The following is a 17,993-nucleotide window of genomic DNA, read 5'->3' on the forward strand; positions in this document are numbered from 1 at the left end:
TGGTTTCATGAAGAAAAACCAGATTTCAGGAAGGGACACATGATTTCAAGGAGGGACACCTGATTTCAGGAAAGGACATACGATTTCAGGGAGGGACACCTGATTTCAGGAAAGGACATACGATTTCAGGAATGGACATATGATTTTAGGAAGGGACATATGATTTCAGAAAGAGACACCTACTTTCCGAAAGGGACACCTGCTTTCAGGAAGGGACACCTGCTTTCAGGAAGGGACACCTGATTCGAGAAAGGGACATATGATTTCAGGAAGAGGCACCTGCTTTCCGGAAGGGTCACCTGATTTCAGGAAGAGACACATGATTTCAGGAAGAGACACATTAATTCAGGAGGGGACACATAGTTTATGGAAGGACACCTGATTTTAGGAAGAAAAATTTGATTTCAGGAAGGGACACATGATTTAAGAAAGCGACAGCTGCTTTCAGGAACGGACACCTGATTTCAGGAAGGGACATCTGCTTTCAGGAAGGGACACCTGATTTTAGAAAGGGACACCTGATTTCAGGAAGGGACACCTGCTTTCCGGAAGGGTCACCTGATTTCAGGAAGGGACACATGATTTCAGGAAGGGACACATGGATTCAGAAAGAGACACATTAATTCAGGAGGGGACACATAGTTTCTGGAAGGACACCTGATTTTAAGAAGAAACATTTGGTTTCAGGGAGGGACACATGATTAAAGAAAGAGACAGCTGCTTTCAGGAAGGGACACCTGATTTCAGGAAGGGACAACTGATTTCAGGAAGGGTCACATGATTTAAGAAAGCGACAGATGCTTTCAGGAAGGGACACCTGATTTCAGGAAGGGACACCTGCTTTCCGGAAGGGACATCTGATTTTAGAAAGGGACACCTGATTTCAGGAAGAGACAACTGCTTTCCGGAAGGGTCACCTGATTTCAGGAAGGGACACATGATTTCAGGAAGGGACACATGAATTCAGAAAGAGACACATTAATTCAGGAGGGGACACATAGTTTCTTGAAGGACACCTGATTTTAGGAAGAAACATTTGGTTTCAGGGAGGGACACATGATTTAAGAAAGAGACAACTGCTTTCAGGAAGGGACACCTGATTTCAGGAAGGGACAACTGATTTCAGGAAGGGTCACATGATTTCAGGAAGGGCCACATGATGATACGAGTGTAGTCATTTTTTCTGGAAGTCACAAATGCTTCTAGAAAGAAAAAATGATTTCAGAAGGGGACACATGATTTCCGGAAGGGACATATGATTTCAGGCAGAATCACTTGATTTCTGGACAGGAAAATTGATTTGAGGAAAAGATAGATGATTTCAGTAAGGGACACGTTATTTAAGGAGGGGATTCAGGAAGAGAAACAATATTTCAGGAGTGAACCAAGATTTCATGAGCAGACACATGATTTCAGGAGGGGACACATAATTTCAGGAGGGGACACATAGTTCCAGGAGGGGGATATAATTTCAGGAGGGGACACATAATTTCAGGAGGGGACACATAATTTCAGGAGGGGACACATAATTTCAGGAGGAGACACATAATTCCAGGAGGGCAGATATGATTTCAGGAGAGGACATATGATTCCAGGAGGGGACACATGATTTCAGTAGAGGACACATGATTCCAGGGAGAGACATACGACTACAGGAGAGTACACATGATTTCAGGAGGAGACACATTATTGCAGGAGGGGACACATGATTACAGTAGGTGACACATGATGTCAGGAGGGGCACATGATTCCAGAAGAGACACTTGATTACAGGAGTGGACACATAATTTCAGGAGGGCACTCATTATTGCCGGAGGGGACACATAATAGCAGGAGGGCACACATGATTTCAGGATAAGACACATGATTCCAGGAGGGGACACATGATTTCAGGAGAGGACATATGATTTCAGGATGGGAAACATGGTTTTTGAAGATGAAGTCTTTATTTCAGGACACCCTCTTATTGGTAGAAGCGACTTATAACTGGAAGGGACACATGATTTTAGGAAGGAACACATGAGTTCAGGAGGGGACACATGATTTCAGAAGCGGACACATGATTTCAGGAGGGGACATATTATTTCAGGAGGGGACACATGATTTTAGGAAGGGACACATGATTCCTGGAGGGCATAAATGATTTCAGGAGAGGACACATGATTCCAAGAGGGGACACATGATTTAAGGAGAAGACACATTATTCCAGGAAGAGACATATCATAACAGGAGAGGACACATGATTCCAAGAAGGGATACATGATTTTAGGAGAGGACACATGATTCCAGGAAGAGAAATATGATTACAGGAGAGTACACATGATTCCAAGAGGACACACATGATTTCAGGAAGAGAGACATGATTTAAGGAGGGTACACATGTTCGCAGGAGGGGACACATGTTTCTGGTGGGGACATATGATTGCAGGAGGGGATACATTATTGCAGGAGGGAACACATGATTCAAGGAGGGGACACATGACTCCAGGAGGGGACACAGTATTCTAGGATTTGACACCTGGTTTTAGAAGGGGACACATGATTTCAGAAAGAGACACATGATTGCAGGAGGGGACACATAACTCCAGGAGGGGGCACATGATGTGTACATATAACCAGAGTTTGTGGTTGGTATCTGTCAATTGTGTGAATCACACAAACTACTTAAGGTAAAGTTGTTGTGTTCCGCTGCCATGGCAAAAGGAGGTATTATATATTGACATCTCATATTAAAATAAAGGTTGAGTTAAGATGCTGGTTTTGGAATATTACTTATTGACTTATAAATGTTGTTTCTAAATGCATTTTGAATGAAAACTTAAACCTTATCTTTTTCATGTCAACATTTGATAGAAGAGAAATTACTTGAAGAGATGTTTACTTTTGAACCTTAAAAAGACATTGTCTATCTTTTCAATACATTTTAAACTACAAAGCATACTGTGTCTTAATGCTGGAATACCGGCAAACAGACAATAAGAAAATATTTGCCATTATATTTTACGACTACCTTGGTTTAGAAACTAGTCCTTCTTTTGAACGTAATAATATATTGTAGACAAATGTCTTGTTGACGATTTACAATGTCTTTCTGTCTAAATGGCTTTAGATTGACTTTTAATATTATTAAAATTATAAAATTATTTCTATTATATTATCTAAGAATAGTTTTTGAGTCGTTTATATGAAATGGTCAGGCACGGCCTTTGATAAGTGGTCACCTAAGGTTGTTGAAATCATATAACTCGTGAATGTGAACCACAACCAAGTCATCAGGAAATCAGGTGAAAATTGTTTGAGCAAAAACATTGTCTATGGGTCACATAAGTTTGTTAAAATTATAAAACTCGTGAAAGTACCCCACGACCATGTCCTCAGGAAATCAGTCATCTAAGTTTGTTGAAATCATGTTACTCGCGAATGTGCCCCACAACCATGTTGTCTTGACCATGTAGTTGTGTTTTGTTATTTGAATTGATTGAGGGATACCTGAATAAAAAAGACTTGTTTAGCGGATTAAAATTCAAAATTTTAAAGTTAAATTTGATTTAAAATGCTTCTTAAAATGGTAAGGCCCCTCTAAAATCAAAACACTGAAAGTAAGGAGCGAAGCTTTCCTCGAACTATCAAACATTGAATGTTATTGTTTACAACAATAATACTTCACGTACTCAAATCAAAACACTGGAAGTAAGGATCAGAGCGGAGTTTCATCACGCTATCAAACATTGAAATTAATTGTATTCATATTTTTGTCTTTAACCCATTTTAAAAAAATACAAACAAAACAAAACGAGTACAATGTAAGTATTTATGGGAATATTAATTTTAAAAAAAATATTGTAGAATAAATGTATCACAACGTAACAATATAGAAAGAATACCAAGTCATGATGATATGTTGAACAGCTAAATAATGAAATTAAATGTATGTTTGTGAATGTATTGATTATGCCCCCCTTCGAAAAAGAGAGGGTATATTGCTTTGCACAAGTCGGTCGGTCAATCGGTCCGTCGGTAGACCAAAGCTTATCCGAGTGATAACTTGACAATTCCTTTGTCATCAAACTTGACTGAAGGTAGGGCCTGACCAATAGAAGACCTTTTTTGATTTTAGGGGTAATCGGGTCAAAGGTTAAAGGCACAGTGACCTTTAATGTGAAAAGATTGCCAAGCTTATCCAAGTGATAATTCATTAATGCCTGGACATATGGTCATCAAACTTGACATTGATGCAGGACATGACCAGTAGATGACGCCCCTATTGATTTAAGGGGTCATCGGATTAAAGGTCAAGGTCACAGTGACCTTTTAATGTTTAAAAGTTGTCCGAGTGATAGACAATGCTTCCCATGGCCTTTAAACTTCACTTGGATGTTGGGCCTGACCAGTAGAATACCCTTATTGATTTTAGGGGTAATAGGGTCAAAGATCAAGGTCACAATGGCCCTTAACAACAAACTCGACAATAACTGGACCTGTGGTCAACAAATTGACATAAAGGATTGGACCTGACCAGTAGATCACTATTGATCTTAGGGTTCATCGGGTCAAATGTCAATGTCACAGGGACCTTTAATGTAAAGATGTTGTCAAAGCTTGTCCAAGTGATAACTCAAAAATGCTTGTTCATATTGTCATCAAACATCACATGGAGGTTGGGCATGGTCAGTAGATGCCTCCTATTGATTTAAGAGGTCTTGCCTAAAAGGCATCCAAGGTCAATGACAAATCAGTTGTCGATCGGTCCATGCATATTTATTTCAATATTCCAAATATTCTTGACAACATGGCGCTCAAGGCGGGGGGGGGCATTATGTTTGGAAATCATCTCTTGTTGCAATTTGATTCAAAACAATACCCTGTAGCCTACCGAGGCAAGTTGATTTAGTTTTACAGGGCATTTGATCAGTGAATTGAAAACCATATATGAATTCAGAAGCCGTTTCATGAAGAACCACAGGAGCATAATTTTACGTCAAAAAGGATTTAAAACAACGCAGAACTGCTGTTGAAATATCGTTTCAAGTCACATCTGTTCCTATGATTTTTGGTGAAATGACCCCACGAACTCAGGGAATATTGTATGACAAACCAAGCATAAAAATACACTGTTAATAGACGTTTTGGGTCTTTAAATAGTTTCAGGGCAATAATCAAAATAAAACATTTACTAAAATAACAGCTCAAAAATAGTCATTTTTTAAATTAAATTTATACGAATGACACTTATTTTAGATGGTAAAAGATAGTGATTTATCATATTTAGAAATTAACAAGATTTATCCCCGCCTATCAAGAGCAATATTTATTTAGACTCCAAAGATAACAGCTGTATAGCTTACCTTTTAAAGAAAAGATTAAATATGATTTTAAGTGTTTTATTTAATGTTTGATGTAAATGTATTTTGTGTTTTTCGTATTTTGGCTTCTTCATTTGAGAAAAAGGTAAATAAAAAGTATACTCACAAACGACTTTCTGAGCAAATCTTTATCACATTCAAGCGATAGAACATACATGTACCTTTATTAAAATCTAAAAAGTATGCTTATTATATACCCATGTTGTTTAACATTCATGTGTCCATTGTAGATATGAACTTCAGAAAAGCGTTTTCGGTCTGAGTTCGTATCAGACGGTAGATTAGTGAGCATGGAGGAACTACATCGCAAATGTTAGTCGAAAATTTCTTGGTTATATTTCATGTTCTAAGTAATGATATTTTATTAGGATAATATTGATTTAAAATAGGATAGACATAAAATAAAACGTTATCGTATCATTTAAACTACAGGGAATGGCTAACTTGTATGTTGAAACTAAAACATGTTTGGAGAATAGTTGGACCCATTAGTGCCGCATGCTGATGTTTGTGTGCTTCATGCCTTCGTGACGAAAAAATAGTTGTTTCCATTGTAGTATGTTCTGGGGTTGAGGCGATACGGGTTACACGCTATAAAATACGTATCGGTATAACTAACTACACGCCGATATGATAATTACCCCTGTTGGGGTCACGAAACACTGGAAATAGTGTTGTTTTTTGTAAATCGGTCGATTCACTATCGAATACACAGGAAGATTATTTAGATGTCTCTGACCTCATAACTCTGCTATCTCCGGCAAGGTCGGGATAGGCAATCGTGGCTATTCGGCAGTTTGCGGCAAGCTTTGGATATTGTTTGTTCCGAGTGTAGGAACCCCAAACAAAACGGGACTTCATCGCTGCATGTTTGAAAATATACTCTATAGTTTATAGTTATAGATTCGGGAAAAATATTGTTAACTAAGCACAGTTGTAACAACGCTTATCATTTGGATATCGAGTTAAATGTCAGTGTTCAAAATAATCAAACTATTGGATTTCTTCATGTCAGCTCCGCTCAAAAATACGTCCTAGTTACAAAATAAACAGAAGGGACTGAATGGAAACTATTGACACTAGTTTGCGAGTCTTTTTCAAACTCAAGAGAGAAAATGGCATCTAATTTTGAATCATCAATTCATAGGGGCTGTGACTTCATACATGATTATTCCTGCTCTCCGTGTGAAGAGAACGGATATAACACAGAAGCTCAACATTATTGTACTCAATGCACAAAACATTACTGCCAAGACTGTGTTTCAAAACATAACGGATTATATCAGAAGCACGCGCTGCTCAGCCGGAAGGACGTGGAGAAATGGGAGGCAGCCCCAGGGGTGGTGGACGCCCTGGAGAGATGCGAGATGCATCCCGGGGAGGCGCTGAAGCTGGTATGTTGTGACCATGACCAGCTGTGTTGTTCTGTGTGCGTCGCCGTGGAACACAGGTATATACGATTTTTAAGCCTCTGTACATTGTAATTCTCTCCTCTTCCATATACGCATATTGTAAGCCATAAATTGGGGCGTCTCCATAACCACTATCAGCAGTGTAAACCGTACTCGAGTTTTCGGTTTCTGATTAACGCTATCGTACAGCGTAGGAATACTGCCAATTTTTTTAATCTTATTCATGTTTTGCTGACAGCAGAGTTAAAACTGAAGATCAAGATGCGTTATCAGTAAGATTATAAGTATCTTCCATGGCCGAGAGTGTAAGATAGGTTCATTCCGACCCGAGCGTAGGGTGTTTTGCAGAAACGAGGGTCGGGATGAACCTATCTTACACGAGCGGCTATGGTAGATGCTTTTTTCCCACCTCAGTTAAACAAAATTAAGAAAAAATGTATTTTTTGCTGGAACGTTTTTTTTGCTTAGTGAAAATAATTGCGTATGGATATGCGATAGCACGTGGTTGTCATGGATATGCGCGCAGTGATTCAGTTAATGTTAATAGTCAAATCGGTCTTTTTAAATAGTTTTAAGGAGAATGAAGCATTATTTCTTGAATGGTGCGTGAAAACTGTTTTATGGTGACATTTGAAGCGAGAAATAATTAATTAGCGTTCTAAATATTACCATAAGACAAGATTTCCTTGATGCTACTGACGACAGTCTTCAACAAGGGAGGTAATTACAATGTGGTGACCATTAAAAAGGAGTTCCATACGGGCATTTTATCTTTGCCCGTGGGCAAGATAAGAATATATAGCATGGTTAAATTATTGGATCTACATATCTGAGGTGGGAGAAAAAAACGTTTATCAATTTCAAAACAGTACAAATTCCTAATACAATTACAGAAATTAATTATATCATTATAGTATATAAATCACATAATATATCACCCTTATTACATCAATTTTGCATTTCACGAAATAGTGGCATATTCAATATCCTTAAAAAAGGATAATAGTATTCATTAATACACTATGGTAGTTCTAGTACAGATATTTCATCTTTTTGAATTTCAAAATTGCCGGAGCCGTATGTTTTTTAGTATCAATCTTGAAAATGTACCACGTGTGCGTGCATAGATTCACTATGGCAGTTTAAACTTTTGTAGTAACTCGATAATAGTGTTTGCTGTGGTCCTCATAAATACGCAACAGCAAGTATTTGAGATATTGAACAGCAATTTTGTAGTTTTGTGTGACTGAAATATGTGTGTATTGTACGCTTTGTTGGTCGTCCTAAATTTAAATGAAGACTTTACATAATTACAGTTTTGCAGAACAGGACATTTTGTGAAAGTCAATAATAAAATAAAAACTCAAACTTATGACTTTATAAGTGATGTAAATATGTTTGTGTTTCTAGTTCATTGTTGTTTGGGTTCTTGCCTTGTGCCCCTAAACAGGGGTTATTTTTGAATGTTCAACAAATGGGCTTGTCCCTGTAGTTTTCATTTTTTTATTAGTAGTATTTCTGTTATCTTTTATTTTTTGCACATGCATATAACAGTGTCAAACCAATATGTTCCATATCAAATAAATCAGAAAGTAATTAGGATAACAATCCAATATCATGATATTTTACACACGCTCATTCATTTCCCATATAAATGTATTCTTTTATGAATAAAATACAAATACGGATTCACAATTTATTCATATATCAAGGTTATTCAATGTATATTCATTTATCATAAATTGAATTGGATTTATTTATTTACATTATTGGGACTTAGGGGACATATAGGGGTATAATCAAACAATACGATCACCAATAACGATATGATTCAATGTTATGTCGTACAGATCCTCTATATAAACACAACACATGTATATACTTATAAAAAGAAAAGGCATATAACAAAACATATATCAAAGTATTTTAATGTTACTTTTCTCTTGCAAAAAATATTCCAAGATATGTCACGGGAAATAACATCAGTATATTCACAGCATTCGATTAACGAGACGACAATAAACGCTATTTGAGTTTCTGATGCAATCCAAAAACATCGGTCTGTAAAAAGAAAACACATGTTGATAAATATTGGTTATAAAGACACGTTGTTAGCGACAGCTACATTGTAAACATTGTAAATGCGTACTTTCTTAAAAAATGTCCGCATTTTAAGCGCAAAATGTTTGATGATATTACACAATTTAAAACAAACATTATTTATCCCTTGTTAAATATTATTTGTAAAAGGAGCACCTTTTCTCCCACCTCAGATTAGTAGATCCAATAATTTAACCATGCTGGAAATTTTTATATTGCGCACGGGCGAAGATAAAATGCCCGTATGGAACTCCTTTTTAATGATTACCACATTGTAAATACCTCCCTTGTTGAAGACTCGTCTGTAGCATCATGGAAACCTTGTCTTGTGGCAATATTTAGAACGCTTATTAATTATTTCTCGCTTCAAATGTCACCATAAAACAGTTTTTCACGCACCATTCAAGAAATAATGCTTCATTCTTCTTAGAACTATTTAAAGACCGATTTGACTATCAACATAATCTGAATCACTGCGCGCATATCCATGACAACCACGAATTATCGCATATCCATACGCAATTATTTTCACTAAGCACAAAAGAGTTCCAGGAAAAATATAATTTTTACTTTATTTTGTTTAACTGAGGTGGGGGAAAAATAAGTTCATCCCAACCCTCGCGCAGGGTGTTTTGCGGAAACTCGGTTAACCTCGTTTTTGCAAAACACCCTATGCTCGAGTCGGAATTAACCTATCTTACACTCTCGGCCATGGAAGATACTTATAATCTTCTTGACGCTATTTTTGCGTAGACCTTCTTCATCAGGAACTTAAGTTGATACGTGAACAATAGTTTGTTATTTTTATTTCATAACTACTTTATTGTAATACCATATTGATTTATACGGTGCATTCTTGTACCAACTCTGAAATGAAAGCCATTTGAAAGTAAAAATAAAATAATGTATGATATTTTATTAACTTAAGGTACAGACATACTATATTGTTCATTGTTTTGATGTAAGGGACGTTTGAAAATGCAATATCAGAGTTTATATACATTTTTGATTTCGTTTTCACACTAAATGCAATGGCATGTGCTTATCGAAATGATAAGTTCAAGGGTATATTTAGAGTAGTTTTATGGTCAGTGATATGTTTTTTTTATAATTCCCGATTATGCTGTAAAAGAAAACAGAAATTAAAGACTTAAACATTGGCTTACCTATTGTTGGTCTATCTGGACCAGTGTTAATATGCTATTTGCGAAAAGATATTTCTTCGAAACTGTTGTTTTGTCAGAATTTGATCAAGCAAGGCTTAAAAACATCGATTTGGACCAAATAATGAACCATGTTCCTCTTAAGTGAAGGCGTCTTCTTCAGCATGGACGTTTTAATGTAAAATTCTGGTCACTTGTATTATGGCTTGTGACTGAGTCATTTTTCATCATTCCGATTTCCATCTATAAAAAGAATCACTAAATTAAATAACGCAATATTATAGCAACCAGCATCAGATACACATTTTTCATTGCATAATTATTGATTCAATGAATGATCTTTTGGAGCATGAGAAGATAAAAATGACTTTCAGTATGGTCAAAATACATTTATTGTCAACAATTAAATTAAATTTCCATAAGCTCGAGCCACAATGTTTATAGGTATGACGTCACCATTGTGTTAGATGTACTTCCGTTGTGTGGAAAATGCTCAATAAAAAATGTTCTTATGATTGATAGACATGTTTAAACATGCTCAATACACTGAAAATCAAAAATATCATTATTCCTGAAACTTTTATATCTTAAGTATCTATTCTTGCTTGATTTATCATTTAGATTAGAGATTAAAGCATAAATTGCTCCCCTATAGTTGAATGGTCATTCTGGAAGAACTGTCATGTCGGACTGTGCAATTTTTAGAGTTTGTTTTTCAAGTGGAGAGATTTTTCTTAGGAATAACTTGACCTCCCATTTTTATTGGCTTAAAAGTTAATTTAAAGCTTGTACTTTAAGAATATATATGGTTATCATAGTCTGCATTTGCTCAAAATGCCGTAAAATGTTGTCTAAAAACAATTTCACATTGAATTATAGAGGAAATGAAAATGTTGATGTGTAACCTTATACCGGAGGCCGCCATTTTGATTGAATTTATTGAAACCAATGCTAGACCAACCGATATACAGTAGAAATCACAACGCATCGGCTTCTTACTTGTACAAACATACTTAAAGTAGCAAAGAAAAAGTATAATTGATCGTTTTCCGCCTTTAAAAAGGTATTATCACAAAAAATATGGTTGGCGATTAAAATATAGGAGCGGGCGAACAAAAGATTTTTTTACATTTTCATAATGATAGGAGCGATAAATCCTCGGAACGAAACCTCATTTTGGCGTGGCCTTATAGCGACCGTGTTATATTTGCCCGCTTTTGTTATTTTCTATTGCCGTGGTACCATTACAACTGTCCATTTCTTGGTAATGGATGTTCTGTTCATATATTTACAGCCACTATATGGTATAAATAATAATTATGGTATAAATAATAATTAAAAAGCGATCAGGTATTAGATGTCCGGTTTGGTTTATTGCTTACATTTCTATAGTTTAAGGAAATGTTTCCAGAGGTGTGTTATGCTGGTAACATTACGTTTTTTTACCGAAAATACCGCTGTGTAGTTTTGCATACTTAAGGATTCAAGAGAGCCCCCATAGTGCACTGAAGTTAATGATTATAATTTAATTCAACGATAATAAGTCTACCTTATCGACAAATCTCACAGCAATACCACTGCGCAGTTTTGCTCATATCTTAAACTTGACAGAGATACCATAGCGTACCCTTAATACCAGAAAAAAACATAAGCGTGATGTTTTATCTTAGCAAGTAAGCCACACACGAACAATGTTTAATGAAGATTAAATTTTGTAAAGAAACACCGTTGCTTAGTTTTGCATGAGTATTACATTGGAAAGAAATTCCTCAGCAGTGTAGTAACTGTTTCTAAGACAAAATACCATAGCGTATTAATGCTTGTTTTCAAATTCACAATCCAATTTTAATGACAAACGCAGCTCACACTTGCTGCTGAGGAACCGGATAAACTTTGTTGGTACGTTACAGTCGTCTACAGTAAAACTGTTGCGGCAAACAGCCCCTTTAAAAAAACACAATAACATCGGTGTGCCTGCGGAGACGGTAGCGAGACAATGTATGGTAGCGGTCTTCGAAAGGATATATAGTGTTAATTAGCTACGTGGCCACATATTATTTAGTTAAAAAGCGCTAAAATATCATTTATAGATTCACCTTCACACAAATCATATGCCTTTTGGGTTTTGATCATTAAAGTCAAATTGTTAAAAAAAAATCATATACAGTTTATGCAGATCTGATTACAAATGTTTCATAACCTCTTTGCTTCAGACAATGCCCCAAAATCTACCCCATTCCAGATGGAAAAGGAATTCAGAGAAGTATTGAGTTTCAACAAGTACCAAAGAAGATGGCTGAACTGCAAAAGCAGCTTGAGAAGATGAAAGAAGCACGAATGAAGAATACGATGTCTCTGAAAAAGACGAGGGCAGCCATTTCTGATGAAATTAAAACCATAGGTAAAAAGATCAACGAAATCCTTGACAAGATTGAGAAGACAGTTTTTAAAGATTTGGACGGAATGATAGCTAAACTTGAAAACAATATAATGAGAGATATTGAAACTTGTGATACAATGACTATCAAACTGCAAAACATGATTGCCGCTTTTCAAACCAAAGCAAAATCAAGCGAGTCAAAATCGTATATTGCGTACAGAAAGAGCCATAATATGATTTTACAGGCAGACGAACATGTTCGCGGCATATCAACCATTGAGTGTTACAATGTAACATTTCAAGCCAATAACCTTATCGAAGAACTTTTATCTTCAATGAAGACTTTTGGAGCGATTGAAGAACAAACTGTTATGACCAAACAGCGTAAAGATCCCAATTCCGATCCAAATCATGTCATCAGTGTTTCAGAGTACAAGAAGTACAATGTGAAGATGAGTGATGACGAATATCAATGTGAGATCTTTGGCATATGTGAAATGCCTACTGGAGATTTTGTCCTAGCAGACGGGAAAAATTGTGAATTGAAGCTCCTGGACAAGGACTACAGGGAGCTCGACCACTATGATGTCCCTGAAATACCATGGGACGTGTGCCACATTGAAGGAAATGAAGTGGCCGTTTGTGTTTGCAACAATGCTTATAGAAAAGGACTTTATTTCATTAATGCTGCGAAAGGGGATTTCGTAACTACGAGGAAGTTAAGCTTCGACCATGATTGTATTGCCGCAGCTCATCATGGAGGCCAGCTTTACATCTCCTCTGGTACCGCCCTGTACGTCTACACGATGACGGGACAGAAGGTGAAGATGCTGTACGAGGACAAATCTGATAGTAGGACGGTTAGAAAATGTGCCATTAGCAACGACGGAAAGAAAATCTACATCACAAACAACATTGGAGATCAACTGATCACCGTGGACAGCATTGGCACCAAGCTAGCGCAACTCACCGATCCTGACATGAAAAAACCTACCGGAGTTCAAGTGACACCTGCTGGACACGTGTTTGTATGCTGCCTTGGCTCCGACATAGTGATGCAGGTTGACAAAGACGGGAAGAAGAAGTTGGCTACCCTGGCAAGGGAAAGGGACGGAGTGTATGGACCGCATGGTTTATTTTTCAGCAGCCGCACGTCCTCTTTGATTGTTGGTGGAGTGAAATGCACACTTCTTGTTATCAGGTTAATTTAATACCATCAACTATCAATGTGTGATTTGGTACTATCGAACTTAGATCTTGGACCTTACTGTTGCAAAGTTCATTGTAATATTGGCATACATAAGTGTTGTGTTTAGACCACTGGCTATCAGTTATATGATTTGAATCCAAAAGCTGCTTGTAAATACTTAAATTGTATCACATTTGGGCCTATTTTATATGACACATACCACTTTTGACATTATGTTCTTTTTGACGAATGACAAAGGTTCAATATTCGTGTACAGTGTATATACATTTTGCCTATAAACGAGCATATTTATATATTCTTTTTTATCATGCGGTCTCTTTTTTGTAAAATCATTAAATACGAAGGGAATAAACGCTTTATCAAACTAGTTATGGCATCAAATATTACGTGTGCACTTATTTCTTTTCGAAAACCATCAGATTGATATATTCGGTTGAAATATAACAATGATCTGCACGCATAAATCATACGCAGTCATCGACAGTCTCGGCTAGATTGAGACTTACTTTCACGTTTAACCTCGACAGCTTCCGTTAGACTGAAACTTACATCTAACGTATACTATCGACATTATCGGTTGGATTGGGACTTACATCGCATGTTTAACATTGACACACTGTTGGTAAGATTGAGAGTTTCAACCCACGTATTTAATCGTTAGTTTCGGCTCTATTGTGGCATCTGATTCACTGAAGTGATGGGTGCAACCTTAACCACGTATGAACCATAAACCACGTGCTTGTGTTTAATAAACGTACGGAACGTTGTAAGCACGTCAATATTTAACAAACAGTATTGGTTTAGTTTAAGAAATAAAATACGGGATGGATGTCCTTATTGCAGTATGAATGCAGTTGACCTTGTTTAAGTTTGTGTAAATTGAACGACCAGAGTAACCATGTATTATTACGTCACAACAACACGCTGATATTTTTACTTCAAATAATTTTAAACGTTAAATTTCTATGCAAATGACAAAAATTCATGTAACAAATCATAAACAAACACTTAAAATACTGATTTCAGTTTTTCGTGACCTGTTGGCACAATAAACAATAGCCGGGGCGGATCAAGGATTCGACGTTAGATAGGGCGTATTTTAGGGTCGTAACTTTTAGACGTGCGCACTCTTTTTTCGTTGGTGCTGGCAGGGGGGAGGGTTGGTATTACCTCAATAATTTCTTTATAAATTCTAGCCCGCAATAGTGCATTTTGGGCATGGTTTTCTTCAAATCTCCTTTTTGAAATTAAACTTGGACGATTTTAGGTGGGTCAGTTCGCAGCGTGTGCCCCCTGGATCCATTAGAAATGATAAGATAAACTCTTTTCAATTTACATGTATATAAAATTTATATCTATATATATTATGAATATTTATATTATAAATATGCGATTCTTCTCGATCCAAACATATACAAAGGTGTTTCGTTCATTGGAAATTAGTTTCAATTTCCGAAAGGCAGTTCAATTAAGGAATGGAAGTTGAGGTGTAAAATATGTCAGATTAAACTTCACATAGCAATATTCCTTAATTGAAGATATATCATTCATTTTTAAACAGTGTGGTGTTTATGTAAAGCTACAATAACATATAATTCAACGACTGTAAGAGGACACATCCAATCAATCTACCGATAGTCGGTTTTCCTCGAGTGACTCAAAAAAGATTGCGCATTGATAGTGGTAATATTGTACTTTTTGATACCTTGAATGTTTAAATATAGTACATAATAAGTAACTTCAATTTGTCTTTTCTTTACTTCATTTGAAACCTTAAAGAAGCTGTCCAATGCTGCAATCTTTTATCATCCAAAAGGGTATCATAAAAACGCTAAGTTAAAACATAAGTCTTAAAACAATGCTTATATATTTTATCCTTCCCCGAGCATAACTTTCTGGGGGAAATCGGAGTACTGGAAGAAACCAACTTTCCGGCTGGGTGACCACAAACTAAACTGAGATGCGCCTAGGCCGAGACATGTATCCCCTTGGTGGATAACCAGTGTGCTAATTACTGCGCTAACCGGACAACCTAAAACAGAAGCTGGCCAATGTTGCTTTTATTTTTAATTAATTTTATATTTTTTAACAACGTGGCCAAGCTCCACTTGTACATCAGACCTGACGCTCATGTCTACTTCTAAGGCGACACCCGCCACAACAGATGTACCTACATCCACTTGCTTACCAGACCTGACGCTCATGTCTACTCCTCGGGCGTCGCCGTCAATACAGCAGGACCCACGGCCACTTTGACACCAGACCTAACGCACATGTCTACTCCGAGGACGTCGCCCGTCACTTCAGCAGGACCCACGGCCACTTGCACACCAGACCTGACGCCCATGTCTACTTCTCGGGCGTCGCCCGTCACTTCAGCAGGACCCACGTTCACATGCACACCCGACCTGACGCCCATGTCTACTCCTCGGGCGTCGCCCGCCACTACAGCAGGACCCACTGCCACCTGCACAAAAGACTTGACGCCCATGTCTACTCCTCGGACGTCGCCAGTCACTTCAGCAGAAACCATGGCCACATGCACACCAGACCCGACGCTAATGTCAACTCCTCAGGCGTCACCCGCCACTACAGCAGGACCCACGGCCACTTTGATACCAGATCTAACGCACATGTCTACTCCGAGGACGTCGCCCGTCACTTCAGCAGGACCCACACCCACTTGCACACCAGACCCGATGCCGATATCTACTACTCGGGCGTCGCCCGCCTTTACAGCACGACCCACGGCCACATGCACACCAGCCCTGACGCTCATGTCAACTCCTCAGGCGTCTCACGCCTTTACAGCAGGACCCACGGCCACTTGCACACCAGACATGACGCTCGGGTCTACTCCTCAGGCGTCGCCTGCCACTACTGCAGGACCAACGAAAACTAGCACACTTCAGCAGGACCCACGGCCACTTGCACACCAGACCCGCCGCCAATGTCTACTCCTCAGGCGTCAGCCCACTACAGCAAGACCCACGACTTGCACACCAGACCTTTCTTTAATGTCCATTCCTCAGGCGTCGCCCACCACTACAGCAGGACCTAGTGCCATTTGCACACTGGACCTGACGCCCATGTCTACTCCTCAGGCGTCGCCCGTCACTACAGCATGACCCATGGCCACTTACATACCAGACCCGCCGCCCATGTCTACTCCTCAGGCGTAGCCCGAAACTACAGCAGGACCCACGGCCTCTTGCACACCAGACCTGACGCTCATGTTTACTTCACAGGCGTTGCCCACAACTACAGCAGGACCCACGGCCATTTGCACACCAGACCTGACACTCGTTTCTATTCCTCAGGCGTCGCCCGTCACTACAGCAGGACCTACAGCCACATGCACACCGAACCTGACGCTCATGTGTACTCCTCAGGCATCGTCTGCCACTACATCAGGACCCACGGCCACTTGCACACCAGACCTGACGCTCTCGTCTTCACATCAGGCGTCACCAGCCACTACAGCAGGACCCACGGCCATTTGCACATCAGACCCGACGCTCATGTCTACTCCTCAGGCGTCGCCCGCCACTACAGCAGGATCCACATCCTCTTGCACACGCGACCTGTCGCTCATGTCTACTCCTCAGTCGTCGCCCGCCACTACAGCAGGACCCACAGCCACTTGCAAACCAGACCCGACGCTCATGTCTACTCCTCAGGCACGCCCGCCACTACAGCTGGCCACTTGCACACCAGACCTGACGCTCGTAGTTACTTTTCAGGCGTCGCTCGCCACTAGAAGGACCCACGGCCACTTTCACATCAGACCCGACTCCCATTTCTACTCTTCAGGCGTCGCCCGCCACTACCAGGACCCACGGCTCCTTGCACATCAGACCCGACGCTCATATCTACACCTCAGGCGTCGTCCGCCACAACAAATGGACCCACAACCTTTTGCACACCTGACCCGGCGCTCATGTCTACTCCTCGGGCCTCGCCCGCCACTACAGCAGGACCCACGGCCACTTGCATACCAGACTTGACGTTCATGTCTACCCTAAGGAGTCGCCTGCCACAACAGCGGGACCCATGGCCACTTGTGCACCAGACCTGACACTCATGTCTACTCCTCAGGCGTCGCCCGCCAAAACAACATGACCCACGGCCTCTTGCACTCCAGACCTGACGCTCATGTCTAGTCCGAGGGCGTCGCCAAAGGTATGTTAGAAATATGACAATTGTACGGTGAACAACATAGGTTCATGCAATGTTTTTCATTATTATCATGTGTGCATTGTAAGTTTAAAACTCATTTGACTTGAAAACAAAAATAAACAAACAAAATAAAGCTTACGCTGCGGTATATTAAACAAATATCAGCCTTTGTAATTAATATTTTTC

The 17,993-nt window shown here is 39.0% G+C and overlaps 3 protein-coding genes across 3 annotated transcripts; all 3 read left to right on the forward strand.

The window, feature by feature from the left end:
* Positions 1 to 6,478: 6,478 nt before the first annotated feature.
* LOC128216108 (transcription intermediary factor 1-alpha-like) lies at positions 6,479 to 13,906 on the forward strand. The gene is made up of 2 exons (XM_052922697.1): positions 6,479 to 6,813; positions 12,252 to 13,906. Exons 1-2 carry the CDS (start codon positions 6,479 to 6,481, stop codon positions 13,627 to 13,629), a joined length of 1,713 nt encoding a protein of 570 aa, XP_052778657.1. The 3' UTR covers positions 13,630 to 13,906.
* Positions 13,907 to 16,159: 2,253 nt separating this feature from the next.
* Positions 16,160 to 16,756, forward strand: LOC128216109 (putative uncharacterized protein DDB_G0290521). The gene has a single exon (XM_052922698.1). It carries the CDS (start codon positions 16,160 to 16,162, stop codon positions 16,754 to 16,756), a length of 597 nt encoding a protein of 198 aa, XP_052778658.1.
* A 105-nt stretch (positions 16,757 to 16,861) lies between these two features.
* LOC128216110 (mucin-1-like) lies at positions 16,862 to 17,635 on the forward strand. Its single transcript, XM_052922699.1, has one exon. It carries the CDS (start codon positions 16,862 to 16,864, stop codon positions 17,633 to 17,635), a length of 774 nt encoding a protein of 257 aa, XP_052778659.1.
* Positions 17,636 to 17,993: the final 358 nt, after the last annotated feature.

The sequence above is a fragment of the Mya arenaria genome, chromosome 14, assembly GCF_026914265.1.
Source record: "Mya arenaria isolate MELC-2E11 chromosome 14, ASM2691426v1".
NCBI classification, from domain to species: Eukaryota; Metazoa; Mollusca; class Bivalvia; order Myida; family Myidae; genus Mya; species Mya arenaria.